Source organism: Camelus bactrianus, chromosome 4 (assembly GCF_048773025.1).
Source record: "Camelus bactrianus isolate YW-2024 breed Bactrian camel chromosome 4, ASM4877302v1, whole genome shotgun sequence".
Taxonomy (NCBI): domain Eukaryota; kingdom Metazoa; phylum Chordata; class Mammalia; order Artiodactyla; family Camelidae; genus Camelus; species Camelus bactrianus.
Genome location: NC_133542.1, coordinates 75,981,633 through 75,999,992, shown reverse-complemented (window position 1 = coordinate 75,999,992; position 18,360 = coordinate 75,981,633). Strand labels below are relative to the sequence as shown.

The following is an 18,360-nucleotide window of genomic DNA, read 5'->3' as shown; positions in this document are numbered from 1 at the left end:
GCGCTTAAATCACTGGAAACTTGCCGTCAGCTGCGGCAGGAGTATTTACACCGCAGGCAGTGGTGGGCCCCCGCCCTCCCCAAAAGCTGAATGTCCAACATCTCCTAGGACATCACTGGGCCTCGGGCAAGTGGCTCGACCTCCCTGAGCCCCAGGTTCCTCATCTGTGAAACCCGTGTGGCCGCGTCCCCCGCCTCGTGGAGTGGCAAGCACCCTGCCCGGGGCTCTCGGGTGACAGTTCTGATGAGTGCGCCCACGAGCCCCAGGAGGGACGTAATGCCGTCGTCCGGGATTTGCCGGTGCAGACTCAGAGGGACGTCAGTTGCTAGGGATGCAGCGTTTGTGACTCAGCTTAAGCCTAGTCTGTTTGCGGCACCCAAGCCGCGCTCACAGCCACTGTGGCCCCTGCTGTGGTGGCTGGCTGGCCCTCACCTGCCCTGTGTCAGGTGTGAGCACCAGGAGGGCTGGGCGCCATGCCGGGGCCCCTGTGGGATGTCTGAGCATGGGCTAGAAGCTTCACCTTGCCCGGTTTGGCAGGTGGCCCAATGCAGAACAACAGACATCACTGACCACCCACTGTGGGCGGGGCTGAGGGCTCCGAGCATCTTGTGACTCCTGTTTTGGGTTCTGACCTGTCCTCACAGGGCAGATAAGCCTTAAGCCTGCTGCAGCCGGGGCTGATGGGCCACTGGGCAGCCTGAGGGCAGGGGGAGTCCTCCCACACCTCGCCCTGCTGGCCCTCTCCGTCGCCACCCTAGTGCCCTGAACGAAACAGGTGACAGGCAGAGGGGAGAACCCTCTTACCCTTGAGGACCTTCCAGCATCCCGCAGAACTTCCCACTGGGTGCCACTGATCCTGTCAGAGGGGTCTGAAGCCCAGAACCTTCCAAAAGGAGAGGGTCCTTGAGCCAGTTCAGAATGGAGAAGACCCATGTAGCAGTGATGAGCTTCAGCCACGTGTCTGGGGCCTGACGGGGCTGCCTCCCCGCCTCGGTTTGATCTCTTCTCACCAAGGGTCCTGTATGGTCTCCCTTCCACAGTCCAGGAGCCTGAGCCTCCCAGGGACCCAACTGACAGGTGGCTCCTACCGGCATTCGGAGCAATTCCCTCCTCTCCAGGCCAGCTGGCCAGAACCACACTGGCCACTGCAAAGATGGGCCCTGGCCAACCCTGCTGATTCCTTCGCCGTCACCCCAGCTGGGCCAAGCAGAAAAGGACACCCCACCGCCAGCAGGGTCCACACTGAGTGGCTGCCCCACAAGAGGCCCCGTTTATTGGCAGAGCTGACTGTCTGCTGGTAACAGAGTGCTCGCTGCCGGGCATGTGCACCACCAGACCCCAGCCTGCTCCAGGCTCGGGGGGCTTGGTCCCGAAGCACCATTTCCAGGCAGGACGCAGAGGGGCACACGCCACCCAACCCCGCCTCAGTCTCCCCGCTCCTGGGGCCGCCCCCACCTGGCTGAGGGTCTGCTCTGGTTTCGCCCTGGCTCTGCGTCTCAGGTGGAGGTGGGGCGTGCGTACCAGGCGCCAGGTGCTCTGTTCTCACTCTTTTTGCTGAAGTACAACCTCAACAAAGTTTTTCATGAAGAATTTTGAGTGACAAGCTCTGTGTCTTTATCTGAAAAATCTGCATTTCACCCTAGCTCTTAAGGGATGTGGGTTTCTAGGCTGACTTATGTTCAAAGCTCTGTGCTTCCAAGATACTATTCTCTGTTGAATAGCATCGTCACCAGTAAGCCGTCCAGAGTCCGTCCAGTGAGCTTTGCAGGTAACCTCCGTCTCCCTCTCTCTCTGTCTCTGTCTCTCTCCCTGTCTCTGTCTCTCTCCCTGCCCCCTCCCTCTTCCTCTCCGATGTCTACACTTATCCCGGCGTTTTCTGGGCAGGAATTTGTTTTTGTTTATCCTGCTTGGTGCTCAGTGTGCTTCTGCAGTCCAAGGGCTCATGGCCGGCCACCTTCCATTCTGGAAATATTTCCACCGTTATCTTTTCAAGGACCGTCTTTCCCCTCTTCTCTCTAGAACCTCCTTCTTCCACTTCTGTGGACACGACGCGGGGCTTCCCGGCCAGGCCTCCTGTCCTCTCCTTCCCTGTAAGTGGTCCCGTGTTTGAGCCACTGCCTCTCCCCTTCACTCCTGGTACCCAGGACATGGAGACAGCATGAGTCCCTGAGCGCCTCTGGCTGTAGGGGCCGTGTGTGGAGAAAAGCGTGTTTCATTTTGACCACCTTAACCATGCTTTTAGCGTAAGTTTACTAGTGCTAAGTACACGCACCGGGCAGTCATCGCGCAAAACTGAGACTCCACGTTCGCTGAGCAGCAACCTCCGTTCCCCTCCCCCAGCTCTGTGACCGCCGTTCCCCTTTCTGTCCCGGTGAATCCCGTGCCTCGTACAAGTGGAGTCACGCGGGGCTTGTCTTCATGTGACGGGCGTGCTCCACTCTGCCTTGTGTCCTCAGTGTTCAGCCACGTTGTAGCAGGTGTCAGAGTCTCCTTCCCCTGCATGACTGGATAACACGCCGTTGTGTGGATGGAGCAGACTTTGCTGATCCACCACCCACTGCTGGGCTCTTGGGTTGCTTCTCCCTCTTGGCTGCTGTCAGTAATGCTGCTGTGGACACGGGTGTGCAAATTTCTGCTCGAGACGGTGCCTCCAGTTCTTTTGGATACGTACCCAGAAATGGGCCTGCTGGACATATGGTAGTTTTATTTTTAATTTTTCAAGGAATCACCATACTGTTTTTCCTAACAGTTGCACCATTTTACATTCCCACCAACTGTGCCCAAGTGTTCTAATTCCTTCACATTCTCGCCAACACTGATTATTTTCTGCTTTTTAAAAAAAGTAGTAGCCACGCTAATGGTTATGAGGTCATATCTCCTGGTGGTTTTGACTGACCTTCCTCGGATGATCAGTGGTGTTGACCATCTTTTCACGTGCTTGTCGGCCACGTGTATATTATCTTTGGGGAGCTGTCCCCTCAGGTCCTTGATTCATTTCTCTTTTTTGTACATACGTTTATGTTTTGAAGTACGGTCAGTTTACAGCGTTGCGTCAGCTGCTGGTGTGCAGCGCAGTGCTTCAGTCACGCTCAGTTCATTTCTTAACCAGGTTGTCTTGCTTTTGTCGAGTGGCAGCCGTTCTTTGTATGTTCCGGACGTGAACCCTTTATCAGATCTGTGATTCGTAAGCGCCCCTCCTGCCCCCTGGGTAGCCTTTCCCCTGCCGGCTGTGCCCTCCACGCACACAGGTCTTTACGCTTGCCCTCGCCCCCCTTGGCTGCTTTTGCTTCTTGTGGCCTGTGCCTCCAGTGTCACCCTGGAGAAATCATCGCCAAGTCCAGTGTCCCGGGCTCTCCTCCATGTTCTCTCCTGGGGGTCACACAGTCTTGGTCGCACAGGTAGGTCTCGGTCCATTTCGAGTTAATGTTTGCACGTGGCGTCGGGTAAGGTCCAGCGTGCCCATCACTAGTTGTTGAGGAGACTGTCCTTTCCCCCCGGGACAGTCGTGGCTCCCTCGCCGAACCTCCCTGGGCCACTTACATGAGGGTGAGTCTCTGAATCTCTTTTCTTTTCTATTAGTTCGTTTGTCTAATTTATAGCAGTGCCACACTGTTTTGATTATGGTAGCTTCACAATATCAGAAAGTGTGAGTCCTCCAGCCTTGTTCTTTTCCAAGATTGTCTGGCTAATGGGGGTTCCTTGAGATTGTGTGACTGTTAAGATGAATTTTTCTATTTCTGCCAAAAATGCCTTTGGGTTTTGACAGGGGCTGTGCTGGGTCTGCAGATGGCTTGGGTCCTGTTGATAGCTTGGCGGTATTTGGTCTTCCAGGCCAGGAACACGGGATGTCTTTCCATTTGCTTGCGTCTTTGGTCTCCGTCCGCAGTGGTCTGTATACTCAGCGTGCAAGTCTGTCACCTCCCAGTGTAGGTTTATTCCTAAGTATTTTGTTCTTTCTGATGTGATTGTAAATGGCATTTTTTTCTAATTTCCTTCTCAGACCGCTCATTGTTAGAGTGTAGAGAGGTAGCTGCGTTTCTGTGTGTGGACTTTGTTTCCGGCAACCTCGCTGACTTTATTTGTTCTAGCAGGGTGGGGGGGGCGGTCTTTGGGGTCAGAAAAGCCTTTAAACAAAACCTGGTTTAAAGTCCTTCCTGACAGGCTTCTGCGATCCTATGGCTCCGCCCAATTCTTGTGGTTCCCATAGCAACATGCGGCTGTGTTTTGCAGGGGCTTGGCCTCCATTTGGGGCTTTTGAAAGTCTATCCAAGCCCCCATTTCCTGGCAGGTGATTGTGTACCAGGAACCAGCTTCCCACGAACCCGATGCTCACAAGCACCGGCCTCAGCCCATTCATCAGGTGGGAGCACTGAGGCTTAGGAGGGCCGACCCTGTAGGTCTGGGTGACCCCAGGCCCGTGTTCCAGACGTCCTCATTCCTGGCCTTTCTCCTCAGTACGTGTCCTCTCAGAAGAAACAAGGGGTCTCCCAACGCCGCTCCTTCAGTGGAGGAAAACGCAAGATGTCTGGAGAACCAGTGATGCTGGCAACTTAGAAAGGCACCTAGAAATCCCCAAACTGTCTCCCAACTTTACTGGGAAGCAGAGGTCCGTCCACCCGCACCTGCTTCCTTGCTTTATCCAGGAGGTCTGCTCAGCCCCTCTGTGTGCCGGGCCTGCGCACGGGGGTACGTGGAAGAGGGGACCAGCAGCCCCCCGGCCTCGCTGGGCTCCTGGGAGCCGGGCGGGGGCCTGGGGCAGCTCCATCCCACCGTGAACTCACCCAAAGGCCCGACTGAACGGGGGCGTGTGTCTGACAAGACCCGCAGTCCCGGACCGTTAATGGGTGAGCTTTCAAAATGACTTTTCCCTGTTCAAAAGGAGATTGGCGTCGAGCCCCCGCTCCTCCGTGGGCTGCCTAAAGTTAAGCCCCACTGCCAAGGCAGCTTTGTCAGGGCCTGGGGCTGGCGCCAGGGAAGCAGGGCCCTGTCAGTGGTACACTTCCTGTGTCAATTTTGAGTTTTTTGAGAGGCCGGGCAAATGTCAACTCGGAGCACATTTGTGCTGTTTCAAAAGCTTGCAGGATCCAGCCCCGCGGCAGCAACGTGATTAAAGCGTCAGATTTACAAGGAGCTGGGTCTGTGGACGGGAGGGCGGCCCCCGCGCTCCTTCTGCCCGGATAGCATCCCGGCGGGAGACGCTCGGGGCAGCCCTTTTGGCTCCGAGCAGTAATGGGCTCCGCTCGCCCGTCTCCGTGAGCTCTGACTTGCTGCAGTCCCCCGTCCCTTTGGTGAGCCGGACGGTCCCCGGGCTGAGCGCTTGGGCCTCACGCAGGGGACACCGTGGGCCCAAGGACTTACCTGAAGGCCGGTTGTTGGGGTGTGCGTGACATGCCGCCAGACCACTGTGCAGGAAAGTCACGCCGGCGGGCCAGACGTCGCCCACGCCGCTCGCGCCTCCCCGTGGCTCCTGGCCCAGGACACCGGTGTGAGGGGCACACGCACCCCGGGGCCAGCTGCCCCCGTCAGAGCCGCGTGTGCTCAGGCCGGGCGGGGCGTCTCCGGAGCTCTGTTTCTGCGTCGACCCCTGCATGTTTTTGTAGTGGTCCCCACCACCGAGGAGGGGTTGGGTGAAGACGTGTACATAGGAACTTAGCCTGAGGACACTCCAGGAGCAGCAGGTCGCTTTCGTGGGGCTGTGGGGCCCGTGGTCCCTCTCCTGGCCTGTTGGACCCAGCTCTGGGCAGGGACTTTCACGGTCAAATATCCGCAGTCGACACAAAGCCCCTCCAGCCCCACCTGCTGCCTCTCTCCCCTACTCCCCCGCCCCAGCCCCCCACACCTGCCCCAGCTCTGTGCCTTCGCACCTGCCCTTCCCCCTGCCTGGAAGGCCCGTCTTGCAGCGGCAGACTCTGCTCAAGACTCCTGCCCGGTCCCTCCAGGTGCGCTCCTTCCTCCCTGGTGCGTGCCCAGCCGGGGTGTGGTTGCCCCGCAGCTGACTTGAGCTTCGGCCGAGCCCTTCTAAGACTCGAGACCTGGGGGGCAGAGGCTGTGCCTGTCTTCAGATCCCAGCACTCGGCCGGCCGGCCGAGGCCCACCAGGCTCAGGGCGATCAGAGCACTCACCCGGTGCCCGGCTGCTCCCTTCTCGAACCTGCCAAGTGCAGCCCTGGCGACTAGTGAGCTGTGGTGCTGACTCCCCACCCCAGAGCCTCCTAAGACAAAGCCGGGCTCCCGCCCCGTTCCTAGACAAGGAGATTGAGGCCAAAGGGAGGCACAGAGCCCGTCCCAAGGTCCCTGCAGTGATTAAATTGTGGGAGGTCTCCGCGTTCCCACCCGGCCCTGTGAGTGGACCTGGGAGACAAGGTCTTTGCGGATGTGGTTAAGGCCAGGATCTCGAGATGAGCTCATCCTGGGTCGGGGTGGCGTCTCAATCCAATGGGAAGTATCCTGATGAGAGAGACGTGGACACAGAGGAGGGTGGCCTCCAGGAGCTGGAAGAGGCGGGAGAGACCCTCCCCTGGAGCCATAGAGGGAGCAAGGTCCTGTGACACCTTGACTTTGGACTTCGGGCCTCCAGAACTGGGAGAGAGCACACTTCTTAAACCCCCTGCTTTGCGGTCCTCAGTTACAGGGTCACTTAGGAGGTCTGAGGCCTGGGAACCAAGTGTGCACTTCCCCCCACTCCCAGCACCTGCACCCCTTCCTCTTGTCCAGAGCGCTCCTGAGCGCTCTCCTTGGGAGAGCCCATTTCTTGGTGGCCACTGGCCTGGGCCCAGAGCCAGCTAATAACGGTGCCGGTAGGAAGTGTCCCCCAAAAAGTGGCAGCCGGGCCTCCACCCGACCGTCCGACCTCAGTTCGTGTCTGAACCACGGCTTGTCCTCCTAGGTCCGGGCCATGAGGCTGTCCTTCGTGGGGGAGCTGGGCTGGGAGCTGCATGTCCCGAGGCTGTCCTGCCTGCCCGTGTACCGGGCTGTGATGGCAGCGGGGGCCAAGCACGGCCTCGTCAACGCCGGGTACCGGGCCATCGACTCCCTGAGCATCGAGAAGGGTGTGTGCAGGGTCTGGGTGGCACGGCGGGCTGGAGGCAGAGGGGCCGCTACCTCCCACGTCCATCCCCTGCGCCTCCTTGCCCGCTGTGTTCCCGTCCCCCCTGACTTTGGCAGTTTCCCCAGACCCCCTTCACTGCCCGTGAGCTGGGTCCTCCACGCAGGCCCAGGGATGGTGCTGGGATCTCTGACACTGGCAGCTGGGGCGGGGCTCTGCCCAGCCAGGTGGGACCAGAGCAGGATTTGGATTCAGCACCGAAGGTCGTTTCCTGGAGAGAAGTGAGGAGCATTAGAGCAGGGGCCCTCAGTGCTGCCCGGCCCTTAACAAGCCCTCCTCAGTGCCCCCGGCCTGATGGCATAGACGTGCGATGCTGATGGGCGCGGGCTGGCCCAGGGCGCTCACCCAGGGGACTTCCTGCAGTCCGGGAGGACCCCGCCCCGGGTTGCCCAAGTCGCTGAGTTTCTAGGGTGGGGAGGTGGGCTGGGGTGGGTGTCCACATGTGTCTCTGAGGGGCTTGTCCCCTGCCTCTTGTGGGCAGTGACCCTGTGGTCTCCCCACTGCCCCAGGGTACCGACACTGGCACGCTGACCTGCGGCCCGACGACAGCCCCCTGGAGGCGGGCTTGGCCTTCACCTGCAAGCTGAAGTCCACCATCCCCTTCCTGGGGCGCGAGGCCCTGGAGAGGCAGCAGGCCGAGGGCCTCCGCCGGCGTCTGGTGTGCTTCACCGTGGACGAGTGAGTACCGGGCCCGGGTCCATCCGGAAGTGACCGCTGCAGTCAAGCAGGTGCTTCTGGGCTCCTCCTCTGAAGCCTGGTGGGACTCCCCCGAGGCCGGGCACCCTCTCCTGGAACTCACACCACAGGCCCGTAACAGAGGAGGAGACTGCGACCCGAGAGGCAGAGCAGGGCCAAGCCAGGCCTGGCTCCAGAGCTGAAGCTGCAGACCCAGATCCCTCCAGGGCCAGGCAGGGTGCGAAACCGGGTCAGGGTCCAGCGTGGGTCAGTAAGGGGTGGGGAGAGCGGTTCTCCTCACATGCAGGTGTTAAGAGAGAAAGGTGCTGCCAGGCCCAGCCAGCCTCCTGCCGGTTAGGGCATCCCCATAGCCTGGGAGGGGGGGCCAGGCTGAGGCCACCAGCCCCACTTATAGATGGAGACCACGGGGACCCAGGCACGTGGCAGAGGTGGCAGAAGAGCCCCACGTGGGGGCCTGATGCCCTCCCTCCCAGCTGAGGGCGGCTTTGAGCACAGCACTGTTATGTCCTCGGGGCCGAGCCCATGGTGTCCCCCGGGTGCCTGGATCCCACCTGGCCGAGCCACCATGGCACCAGAGGATGTAGACGGTGTGAGCTGGAGTCTGAATAGCAGCCGTCTCCAGGGCGGCGGGCGTCCCCGAGCTTTGTTGATTTGGAGCTGACAGCCAGCCACAAATGGTGCCACTTCTCCCCAGTTTGGAGCCTTCCAAGGAAGTGTTGCGAGGGACGGGGGGGCCAGCAGAGAGTGAGCAGGGCTGGGGTTGGTCGCCGCCCACGGCCGCACCCCGGCCCTGTCAGGCTGCCGCGCCGCCTGGCTGCTTGGCCATCTCCCGGGGAGCAGCTCAGCTCTGGTTTGGGGAGCAGACCGAGCAGGCGTCCTCGGAGCCCTTCTGCCGCCTGGCCCTTCAGGAAGCACCTGCAGCCTCGGATGGCCCGGGCCACAGGCAGCTCCCCCCTCAGGTGTTCCCTGCAGAGCTGCAGAACCCTCCCCAGACCCAGGAGAGACCCGGCCAGGACGCCGGCTGGGGAATCACGGAGAATCCCACTGCCCTGCTCTGGGGCCCTGGGCCCCGCAGGGGCCTCCCTGGGGCTGTTTCCTCGCGTGGAGACGGCACTCCAGCGGGACTGGGGCGAGACCGAAGGAGACAAGAATGTGTTTACAAAACCTTCCATCCACCCTCATCCGCTGGACCAGGGGCGCCCAGACCGTTTCACTCCAGGTCACTGAACCAGGAGGCACCTGGCACCTTGTCCAGACTCCTTCCCCCAGTGTGGGATTCACGCAGAGCCAGTCACCGCAGCCAGCCCGGCCGCGTGCAGCTCCCCGCCGGGCACAGCCCCGTCACGGCCCCTGGGGGACCCAGCAGTCCCCCCGGCGTGGTGCTCGGGAGGGCAAGTTTGCCAGGAGCTGCGCCAGAGCGCTCCCAGCTCACTGATTGTAGTTTAGTCTCTTCTTTGTTTTCTGTTTTGAATTTTTAATATTTTTACAGCGAGCATCGATACCTTGCACGTAGTAAAGAAAAGCACTTTTAATAAATTATGCATCAGGCCATCAGAAAAGAAAAGCTGAACAGAGTGAAACGAGTCGCGAGACAGCGTTTTGGACCATTCAGAAGTCAGACAGGAAAGAAGTCTCGGGCGGGCGTCTTCCAGCTCCGTGGGGCCTGACTCGCCTGCGTCCCCAGGCTCCTGGCAGAGCAGCCCTGCAGGGTGGGGCCCGTGGTCCTGGGTGCGGTGCCTTTCTCCGCGGCCAGCCCGAAGCGCAGGTGTTCCCCTTGGGTGGGGGCGGCTCTGGGGCCCCAGCCGTCTGTTGCTTCTTCTAGGAAAGTGCCCATGTTTGGCCTGGAGGCCATCTGGAGGGACGGCCAGGTGGTGGGCCACGTCCGGAGGGCCGACTTCGGGTTCACCGTCGGCAAGACCCTGGCCTACGGCTACATCAGGGACCCCAGCGGTGGGCCGGTGAGTCCCGCTCCCCAGCCCTGCCCCGGGGTCCTCTCCGGCTCCACACCAGCACCCCTGCCCCCGGGCCTGGGTGTGCTGGGCATGGGGGGAGCCCAGAGACGTGACTGACAGATGGCGCTGTGTCTCCAGGCAGAGTCGGCAGCGGTTTCTGTGTTTTCTTTCTGACTCTGGGAGCTCTAGGCTTCTCCTGGTCAGAAGGAGGCTCTGGGCAGGGCCTGACACTCTCTGCTCCCTGGAGTTGGAGACCCCATGTTCATGGAAATAGCCGTGTGTGCATATATCAGGGTACACGCACGTACACACGTGTGTGCGCGTACGTGTGCACGTGCATACAGACATGTACACACAACACGTGCACACAGACAAGTTTTGGGAAATTGGCAATGAGACAGAAGGGGCAGCATGTTCTGCATGGAGAAAATCTAAACATTTTGCCCAAGTGACCATTTATAAAACCAAATAATCCCCCACTGAGCACAGATGCCTCCCTCCACACTGGCAGGGCAGTGAGGGCTGAGAAGGGCCCTTGAGGACCTCCTGGGCTCTGAGCCCCGGGAACTGTGTGGAGCCCATGCCAGGCGAGCTGGTCACGAGGGCACCCCGTGGTGGGCTGGGTGGTGTGACGTCGAGGGGCTCACTGTCGTTACTAGCACCTTGCTTCTGTGGAGTCCGCCCCCAGCCCCGTGCCAGCTCAGAAGCAGGCCGCCAGAGGCTCGGACCAGCAGGCCCGGGATGACTGCCCCGCTGGGCCTGGCTCTGGAGCCGTCCAGCCTCAGCCTCTGACGGTCTCAGGGCTGCAGCTCCCCCGCCCCCCACCGACTTCAGACCAGAGGACGCACTGGAGCGAAGTAGGGAGGATGAGGCAGGCAGGAAGGAGTAGGACAGCCCTGGCAGAGGTGCAGGGGATAGGCCGGGCCTGATGTGTGGACCCGGGGGGAAGGGAGCCCATCCCAGACCTCAGGCCAGGCTGCATGCTGCAGGGGGAGGCTGCATCCCACATGGACTGGGAGGCTCGGGGCACAGGCTCAGCCTAGGGACTCTGCTCTTGACTGGCCCGGTGACCTTGCATGAAAGTGTCTCTCTGAGCCTCAGTTTCCTCATCTGTAAAATGGGGATAGATTCCTACCTGCCCCACAGGGCAGTTGTCCAGATCTCTGCTCTGAGTGGGGACTTAGTAAGTGTGATGAAGGGGTTGCCATGGCTGGTGGGACATCTGGCTGTGACAAAGAACCTTCTCTGACACCCCGGATGCAGAGCCCTGCGTCCCAGCTGAAGCTCTGTCGGAGAGTGGGTGCAATATTACTTGCTTTTCTGCGCGGCCAGGATGGGTTCATGCTTGCTGTGACCGAGGAAGGAGCGCTTGCACGCTGTGCGGACAGGTGGCCCGGAACTTAGGTTTGACCAGTGCAGGCCAGGGCCGCCCGGGCTGGTTGGGGAGAGGGACTGTGTCTGCTCCTCCCACGTCCACCATCAGGGATGTTCCGAGTGTTCACACCATGGAAATGGGCACACAGGCAAACAATACAATCGGGACTCGCCCAGCACCCCCCCACCCCGCCTCCCGTGAGAGCTGGTGGTTAAACACTTACTGGATAACCAAGCCTCTCCGTAGGCCGGGAAGACTGCCCCTTGAAAGGAAAGGCTCTGGGGGTGGGAGCAGGATCTGGGGCCTCGGGTGTTTACTAGTGAGGGCCGTGTGCCAGCTCTGGGCTGCCACGCTGGGCTGTCTGAAGGCACCGGTGGGCTCTGCCTCCTGCCTCCGGGCGCGGGGGTGGGGGGGCGGCGCGGGGCGGGCGGCCCGGAGCGCTGAGCCCGGCCAGTGCGCACTGGAGCCCAGAGCCTGGGCTAGAAGCCACTTATTCCGTCGCTGCAGTCACATGGAAAGCCTCCCAGGTTTGGCTTTTGTTTTTCCATCCCATCCTGAGTTGCCAAGGGGGGTTCTCTAACTCCCAGAGGGTGCCCTGGGGACTCCCTCCTTGAGGCGGGGCCCTGGGTGTAGTCGCTGCATCGGGAGAACGGGACCCCTCGGTGGAGCCGACCTGTGGTCTCTGCCCGCTGTTGCCGCGTGCCCAGGGTGCGCTTGCGTTCCTGGTCCCCACCGTTTCCCACGAATCTGCAGTTACGCGTGGAGGTGTGCCGCCCTGTGGGAGAAGCCCCACCGGCTGCCAGACCTCGGCTCGCAGGACCCCAGTTCAGGGACACGGGGTCACGGCATCTACCCACTCAGGGCAGGTGTTCTGTTCAGGAAAGGCCCTGGGGCTTGCCCGTCCCCGTCCCCAGAGGCAGGCCGTGTGAGCCCAGTGTCAGCGTGGCGAGTGGCCCATGGACCTCTTTTTCTGCAATCAGGTCTCGCTGGACTTCGTGAAGAGTGGGGACTACGCCCTGGAGAGGATGGGGGTGACCTACCCTGCCCAGGCTCACCTGAAGTCTCCCTTCGACCCCAACAGCAGGAGAGTGAAAGGGATCTACTGACAGGCTGGCCACCGGGCAGGGCCTTGCTGATCAGGGGGCCAGCGTCCTGCCACCCCGTCCCGTGTGGCCTGCCCCCACAGGCCCGCGCCGCCCTGGGCCCCAGGACCTGGACCCCAGCCAGAATCTGGGTCCCCCTGCCCTCAGCTGAGGCCTGCTAACCACCCCCCCACAGATGCAGACAAGGAGGGAGGGAAGAGGACCCAGAAGGCCCCTTCTGTGGTCACTGACCAGAGGGCGGTCGCAGTCCACCCCACCCCCAAACCAGCCCGGATGCCTTGGGCTCAGGACCACGCGTGGAGCCGCATGCGCTTCTGGGAAGGTGCTTAGTAAACACCGAACGAGGCGGGAGTCAGAGCAAGGAGGTGCAGGACTTCCCAACGTGCCCCGCTCCCGAGCAGCGGGGTGTGTCTGGAGTTGGGGCCGCGTGGGGATTGACTAGTACTGTCTGCCGGGGCGCAGCAGGGGCAGCGGAGAGCGCGGCGCCCACAGTCCAGGCTGGCGGGACGGTCTGCTTCCCAGATGCTGGGAGGGGCTGGGAATCCAGAAAGCAGCCCTTCCTGCCTGACACCGCAGCCCTTCACACGGGAAAGCCCCCTGAGTGTTCCCAGCCTGAGATCAGCGCAGGAGGGGGCAGGGGGCTCTCAGGTGGGCCCTGCCCTCGCCTGGGCAGAAGCTCCCTCTCCTGCCCTGGCCTCCCCGGAGCCCCCCTCGCTGGGTCTGGAGAGGGAGGCCGGCTGCTGGGTAAGAAGCGGCGTGATCCTCCTGGCCAGGGCACGGCTCCGGTCCTCGTCTCCCCGCTCTCCCGCGGCCCCGGGGAGGGACCCACGGAGGGCCTTGGGGGCTCCCCGCCCCCTTCTCGGGGCCTTCGGGCTCTCATCTGTGCATCGAGAGGAGCCCTGCCTCCCTGCCGGGGATGGTGCCCGGCCCAGGGCCCAGGCAGCCCCAGCAAAGCTGCCCCGCATGGCCGTGCCCCGTGGGGAGCAGTGGCGGCAGACACCCAGTCACCCGAGGGAAGGCCTGTGGTAACTGGGGCGTGGGTGGTCCCCGGCGGGCCCGGGCTGCTCTCAGGTGCCCCACACCGCGCAGCCCCGCTGTGGACAGGGCCAGAACAGGCCAGGCTAATAACGTCAAGGCCACGGGAGGTCGTTTGGGCTTCAGCTGGGCTTTGGAAAGTTCATTTGGGCCCCTCGCCAGACCACGGGCTGGGGGGTAGGGTCCTCTGTCTTTCGCCTCCTCGGGCAGAGGAATGCCTGCAGGGCCCTGCTGACGGGCGGGCCTGGGTCCTGCACGGGAGGGCCTGGGAGATGCCGAGGGGGGACCCATGAGGCCCCAGGAGGGGAGGGCAGCCGGCTCCCCAGGTGGCCTGGCCTGCTTCCCCTGGTCCGCGCACATGTCCAATCCACCGCCATCCTTGTGGGAGGCACAGGACGAGGCGGGGTCGGACTCAGGTTCCACCCGACTCCATCCTGGGGGCTGAGCTCAGAAACAGAAACGTCCACACTCATTCTCCCTGTTTGTGTTTGTTCCTTTGCGGGGGAGGTGAAAAAGGGCACTGGGTCACCGACGTGAGCTCGGTGCTCATGAGCTGTCCTCCCCCACGGCCCCCGTCCCACCTGCTTCACCTGCAGCTGCAGGGAGGTCCGGGCCACAGCCTGGTCGCTTAGGGCTGAGCCACGTCACCCTCCCCTTGAGCCAGTGACCGCAGGTGGGCCCGTCCTTACCCTGATCCGGACACACCTGCTGCATCTATTTTGGAAAGTTTTTCTGGACAGAATGAGCACCCTGACCCTCACCGTGGCTCTGAATACTGCCTGTGGGAATTCTGGGCAAGCTGGGCCAAGCTGGGCTGGACACCCAGACAGGGGAGAAGGGCCTCCACCCTCCCCGGGCTCTCAGACTCAGCCTGCGTGAGGCTCTAGCAGTCCCTGGAGCTGAGCCTCCTGCAGGGGGGTCGGGGACGGGGAGCAGGCCCCTTCTTGTCCAACCCTCTCGGTACCTCCTGTCCGTCAGCCTGAGCTCTCAGGGACCATGTGAGCCCCAGGTCCCTGCAACCAGCAAGGCATTTGCATCAGAGCCGCTGGCACCCAGGCCCTGGTCTTTGCGTGGTAGGCGGGGAGGAGCCTAGCCGGCAGGGACGAGGTACCCCTCTCCCCAGTGAGGACCAAGGGCCCTGGCAGTGGAATCCCCAGCTGACTCTCAGTTCCCTCAATTCCCAGATGCCACACACTCACAGAGCTGGCGTGGGGCCCACCTCCCTCCAGAATAGCTGGTAAGAGTGGTGACAAAATCACTTGGCAGAGAGGCGCTAAAAGTTAAGTGATTGTGGACAGCGAGCCCGTCACGTGCTAAGGTCCTGGGGTGGGCCTGACCTGCCACATGACCTGGCAGTGTCTTACTCACTGGGGCTTCAACCACCCCATCCACAAAGAGGAGAAGGGGCACTTGGGCTGCTTCACTCTTGGGGACACTTCCAGTGGAGCGACTGCCTGCCGAGGACCCTCCCTGCCCCCACAGAAGCATCACTCAGCCTGGATAAGGCCTTTGTGCTTACCCTCCCCCCTCACCGAACTGTGCACAGAGAGGCCAGAGGGCTTCCCTAGGGCGGCCAGCTCGGTCTTACCCATATCACTGTTGGAGAGGCAGTTGCAGACCCATCTGGCTGGGGGGCACACAGAGGTGAGCCTGGAGGGCCCAGCAGGCAGCAGCCCTGGGCCCTGGCATGGCCCCCACTCCCCTGAGGGTCCTCTCCCAGTGCCTGAGCAGGGGGCGACAGGGCATCCTTTGGGCCATGGGGAGGAGCGGGGGCCGTGGCCTGGAAGGGCCTGGCAGAGCACGGCCACAGAGCTGTCGCCAGGGGGCCTGCACCTGGGACGGCACCCGGGGAGCTCGTGGCAGAGCGGGGAGGCCTCAGAACACTCCCAGCGTGAGCGGGTTCCCATCCTGCCTTCGTTCTGTCTCAGCTTTGTTCTTCCATCTCCCCAGTTTAAAGGCTCATTGCCGAAGGCCCCGGCTGCCAGCAGGCTAACCCCCAAGCACCAGCCCTAGGGCTCAGCGGGCCAGGCCGGCAGGTGGGGCTCGCCGGCCTGGGGGTGACGCCCCTCGGCTGCCCCCACCCGGCTCCCTGGGCCGCTCCTCCCCCACGGGCCCTCCAGGCGTCTCCTAGCAACTGCCTCCGTGGGCCCTAAATAACTGCCTCCTCTCGCCTCCTCCCCCCTCCACCTCCTCCTCTCGCCTCCAGAAAAGCAGGCGCCTGCGATGCGGACGGGGCAGCATCCAAGTCCAGGGCAAAGCCTTGGCTTCTGACTGGGGAGGGGACAGGGGACATAGGTCCCCACACAGGGGTGAGCACCTCCTGGGCCCATGACGTCAGCACAGAGGGTTCCAGCCTAGAATCTTCCCCTGAAGGCTCCCAGGTCCCTCTTAGGAATCTGCCACAGAAACAGAGGTTTCTGGCCTGGGGTTTGTGGGACACAGTGAGCTGCCTTCCATCCAAGAGCCTCCTGAGAATGCAGGGAAAGGTGGAGCATGTGCGTGGTGGTGGGGGGGGGGGCGGGGAGACGCGAGAGACAGCAGAAAATAGAACCGTGTGTGTCCCAGGGAGACCGTCCGCTTTTTCAGCACATTGTGGAAGGGCCGGAAGGGGACCAAACGGGTGTTTGGCAATAATGACACTGTTTTTCGCTGCAATGGAGCAGAGAGAAGTGAGTGCCCCCAGCAGCGCCTGGGCTCAGTTCCTCCATCTGCACCAGAGGATGAGCGGGCAGGGCCGGGGAGTGAGCGCCTTCGACAGCTGGGGACTCAAAGCATCTCCGACCTGAGCCTGTCCCCACTGGACCTCTGGCAGCCTGTGGGGTTGTTTCTGGCGGTCACAATGCGGGGTGCTGCTGATGCTTTGTGCTGGGGCCAAGGAGGCTGGACCTTTCACAGCAGGAGGGACCGTCCTTAGCCTCAGAGACTGGTCCTGCCCAAAATGCCCCCGCGGACAACCTCCACACCCCTGCGGTGTCCAGCAGCTCTGTCCAGAGCTAGCCAGAGCCGGGCCCCTGGGCCCATCAGGAGAGGCTCAGCTGTGAGGGTACAGGTGGCTCCCACCCTGTGCAGCTGGGCCCCAGCCTCGGCGCAGCACGGCACGGCACAGTTTCTGCGTGATGGGAATTTCTGTGTCTGGGCTGTGCACCCAGTATCCATGGTCACATGTGGCTGTTGAGCGGTTGAAATGTGGCCGATGTGACCGAGAACCCAAATGTTTTAGTTTACATCATCTCAATTCATTTAAAATTAAGCTTAAACAGCCACTGAGCCTGGTGACCACGGGGCAGTCCAGGCTTGGAGGACACACCTGCTCCAGCCGGAGCCTGCAGCCCGGGCACTCCCACCCCACCGCCAGGCCCTCTCCACACTGAGTCTGCACGGGCACGCCTCCGCCTGGGCCGCCGGGCGCTTCCAGCTGACAGGTCACGTCACCCTGTCAGCCCTCGCCCCCAGGAGGCTGGGGGACCTTCTCCTCAGTGGGCGAGGGGGAGATGGAGGCCCAGAGAAGGAAAGCAAATTGGCCAGGGCCACATGGCAGAGGGAGGAAGGGAAACCCAGGCTGCTGGACCCCCACGCCCACTCTCTCCACCGCCCCGGTCCTTCAGAAGGTGCGTGAGCCTGGACCCAGCCGCTGGTTTTCAGGTGGTGAGGCATTCCTCCAGCTGTCCTTGCTTAGCCCCCGTGAGGACCGGGGACAGTGCGCGCTTCCAAAGTAAGGAAACGGGGATGAGAGCCCAGGCTTGGCGGTCAGACAGATGCGGGGTCACTTCCCGGCTCCCTGCTCACTCTGGGTGACCTCCGCACCTTGCTTGAGGTCTCTGAGCCTCAGTTTCCCCATCCGTCAGTGGCACAGAAGCAGCACGTGTGGTGTGGGTTTGTGGGAGGCTTAGCGTGGACCAGGGTGCCTACTCCTATCAGTGACACGGCACAATACTCAGAGCCGGGCGCCGGGGTGGCGGGGCAGGAAGCCGGCAGCGCTGTCTGCAGGGGGAGGACAACACGCTGTCCCCGGGGAAGAGTGACCAGGCTGAGAGCGGGAGTGAGCGAAGGGGAGGGGGAGTCAGTGTGGGTGCTGGAAGGTTCTGGAACCGGGTGTGATTCCTGATCTCCACTAATCCTCCAGGGACCCCGGGTGAGGCGTTTCTCCTCTGTGAACCGCAGCTCCCTCCTCGGTGAGGCCAGGATGTCACAAGTGCCTCTCAGGTGTTTGGGGAACAAAACCAGGAAGGGCTGGGCTTGGGGGGCTCCCTCGAACCCTCTCCCGGAGCTCTGGGCTGACTGGGACCCCTGTCCGGGCTGGCAGGAGGGCATAATCAGAGGGAAAAGCTGTTCTTGGGCCAGACGACCATGGCCAGAGGCTGGGGGTGTTCCAGGCCGCCTTCCCCAGGCCTGCGCCCTGCAGAGGGGCCTCCCTCCCCGCTGTCATCCGAGACTATAAAAATGACGGAGGGCCGGCCGCTCTCCAGCCTCCGTCAGGCCTGGCATTTCACAGCCATCACACCCCGGGACTTACGGCGCGGGAAGCCGTGATTTATGGGACGCAGTGCCGTGCGCCCGGGCCTGCTTGTCCCGTCTGTAATGAAGTGGCTGGCAGGAGAGGCAGCCGCTTAGCGGGCCTCTGTTGAGGCGTAAGGGGGGGACTCGACGGTCCATCCATCACCCTCTCTCTCCCCTAAAGGCTGTGCAGCATTTTGCTGAACTGGCTGAACAGAGTTGAATCTGTCACTCCCAGCAAAAACCACTGAAGAGCTGAACTTGGCCTTAAACAAGAGGCGGCTAAGAGGGGCGGGAGGTGGGGACTGACCCAGGATGCAAGCGGCATGTTCCGCAGCACCCCGGGCTGGGCGCCTGGCCCTGCGCCGGGCAGAGCAGGGTTCAGGCGACGCTTTCTCCCCTAGGGGCAGCGCCACCGCGTGTTAGCGGTCGCTGGGGGCCGGCCCGCGTGTGAGATTTATTCTCTCAGTAACCCACACGGCACTGGCCCCAGGTCACAGGTGAGAAGACCCAGGCAGGGGGGCAGGGCTCCCGACACAGGTCTGATGCTAGGGCCCGCTCACCCCGTCAGACACCTGTCCCGCTGCAGAGAGCAGTCGTC

At 62.2% G+C, this 18,360-nt stretch overlaps 1 protein-coding gene across 5 annotated transcripts in view; it reads left to right on the top strand.

Moving 5' to 3' along the window:
- The window catches only part of SARDH (sarcosine dehydrogenase), a 63,158-nt gene extending 49,421 nt beyond the window's left edge, over positions 1 to 13,737 (top strand). For all 5 annotated transcript variants that reach the window (XM_074362613.1, XM_074362609.1, XM_074362610.1 and 2 more), the window contains 4 exons: positions 6,886 to 7,048; positions 7,614 to 7,782; positions 9,623 to 9,758; positions 12,108 to 13,737. In XM_074362613.1, coding sequence (XP_074218714.1) covers positions 6,886 to 7,048; positions 7,614 to 7,782; positions 9,623 to 9,758; positions 12,108 to 12,233 — 594 coding nt within the window. In that variant the 3' untranslated portion in view covers positions 12,234 to 13,737. The remainder of the gene's footprint in view (positions 1 to 6,885; positions 7,049 to 7,613; positions 7,783 to 9,622; positions 9,759 to 12,107) is intronic.
- The last annotated feature ends 4,623 nt before the right edge of the window (positions 13,738 to 18,360 follow it).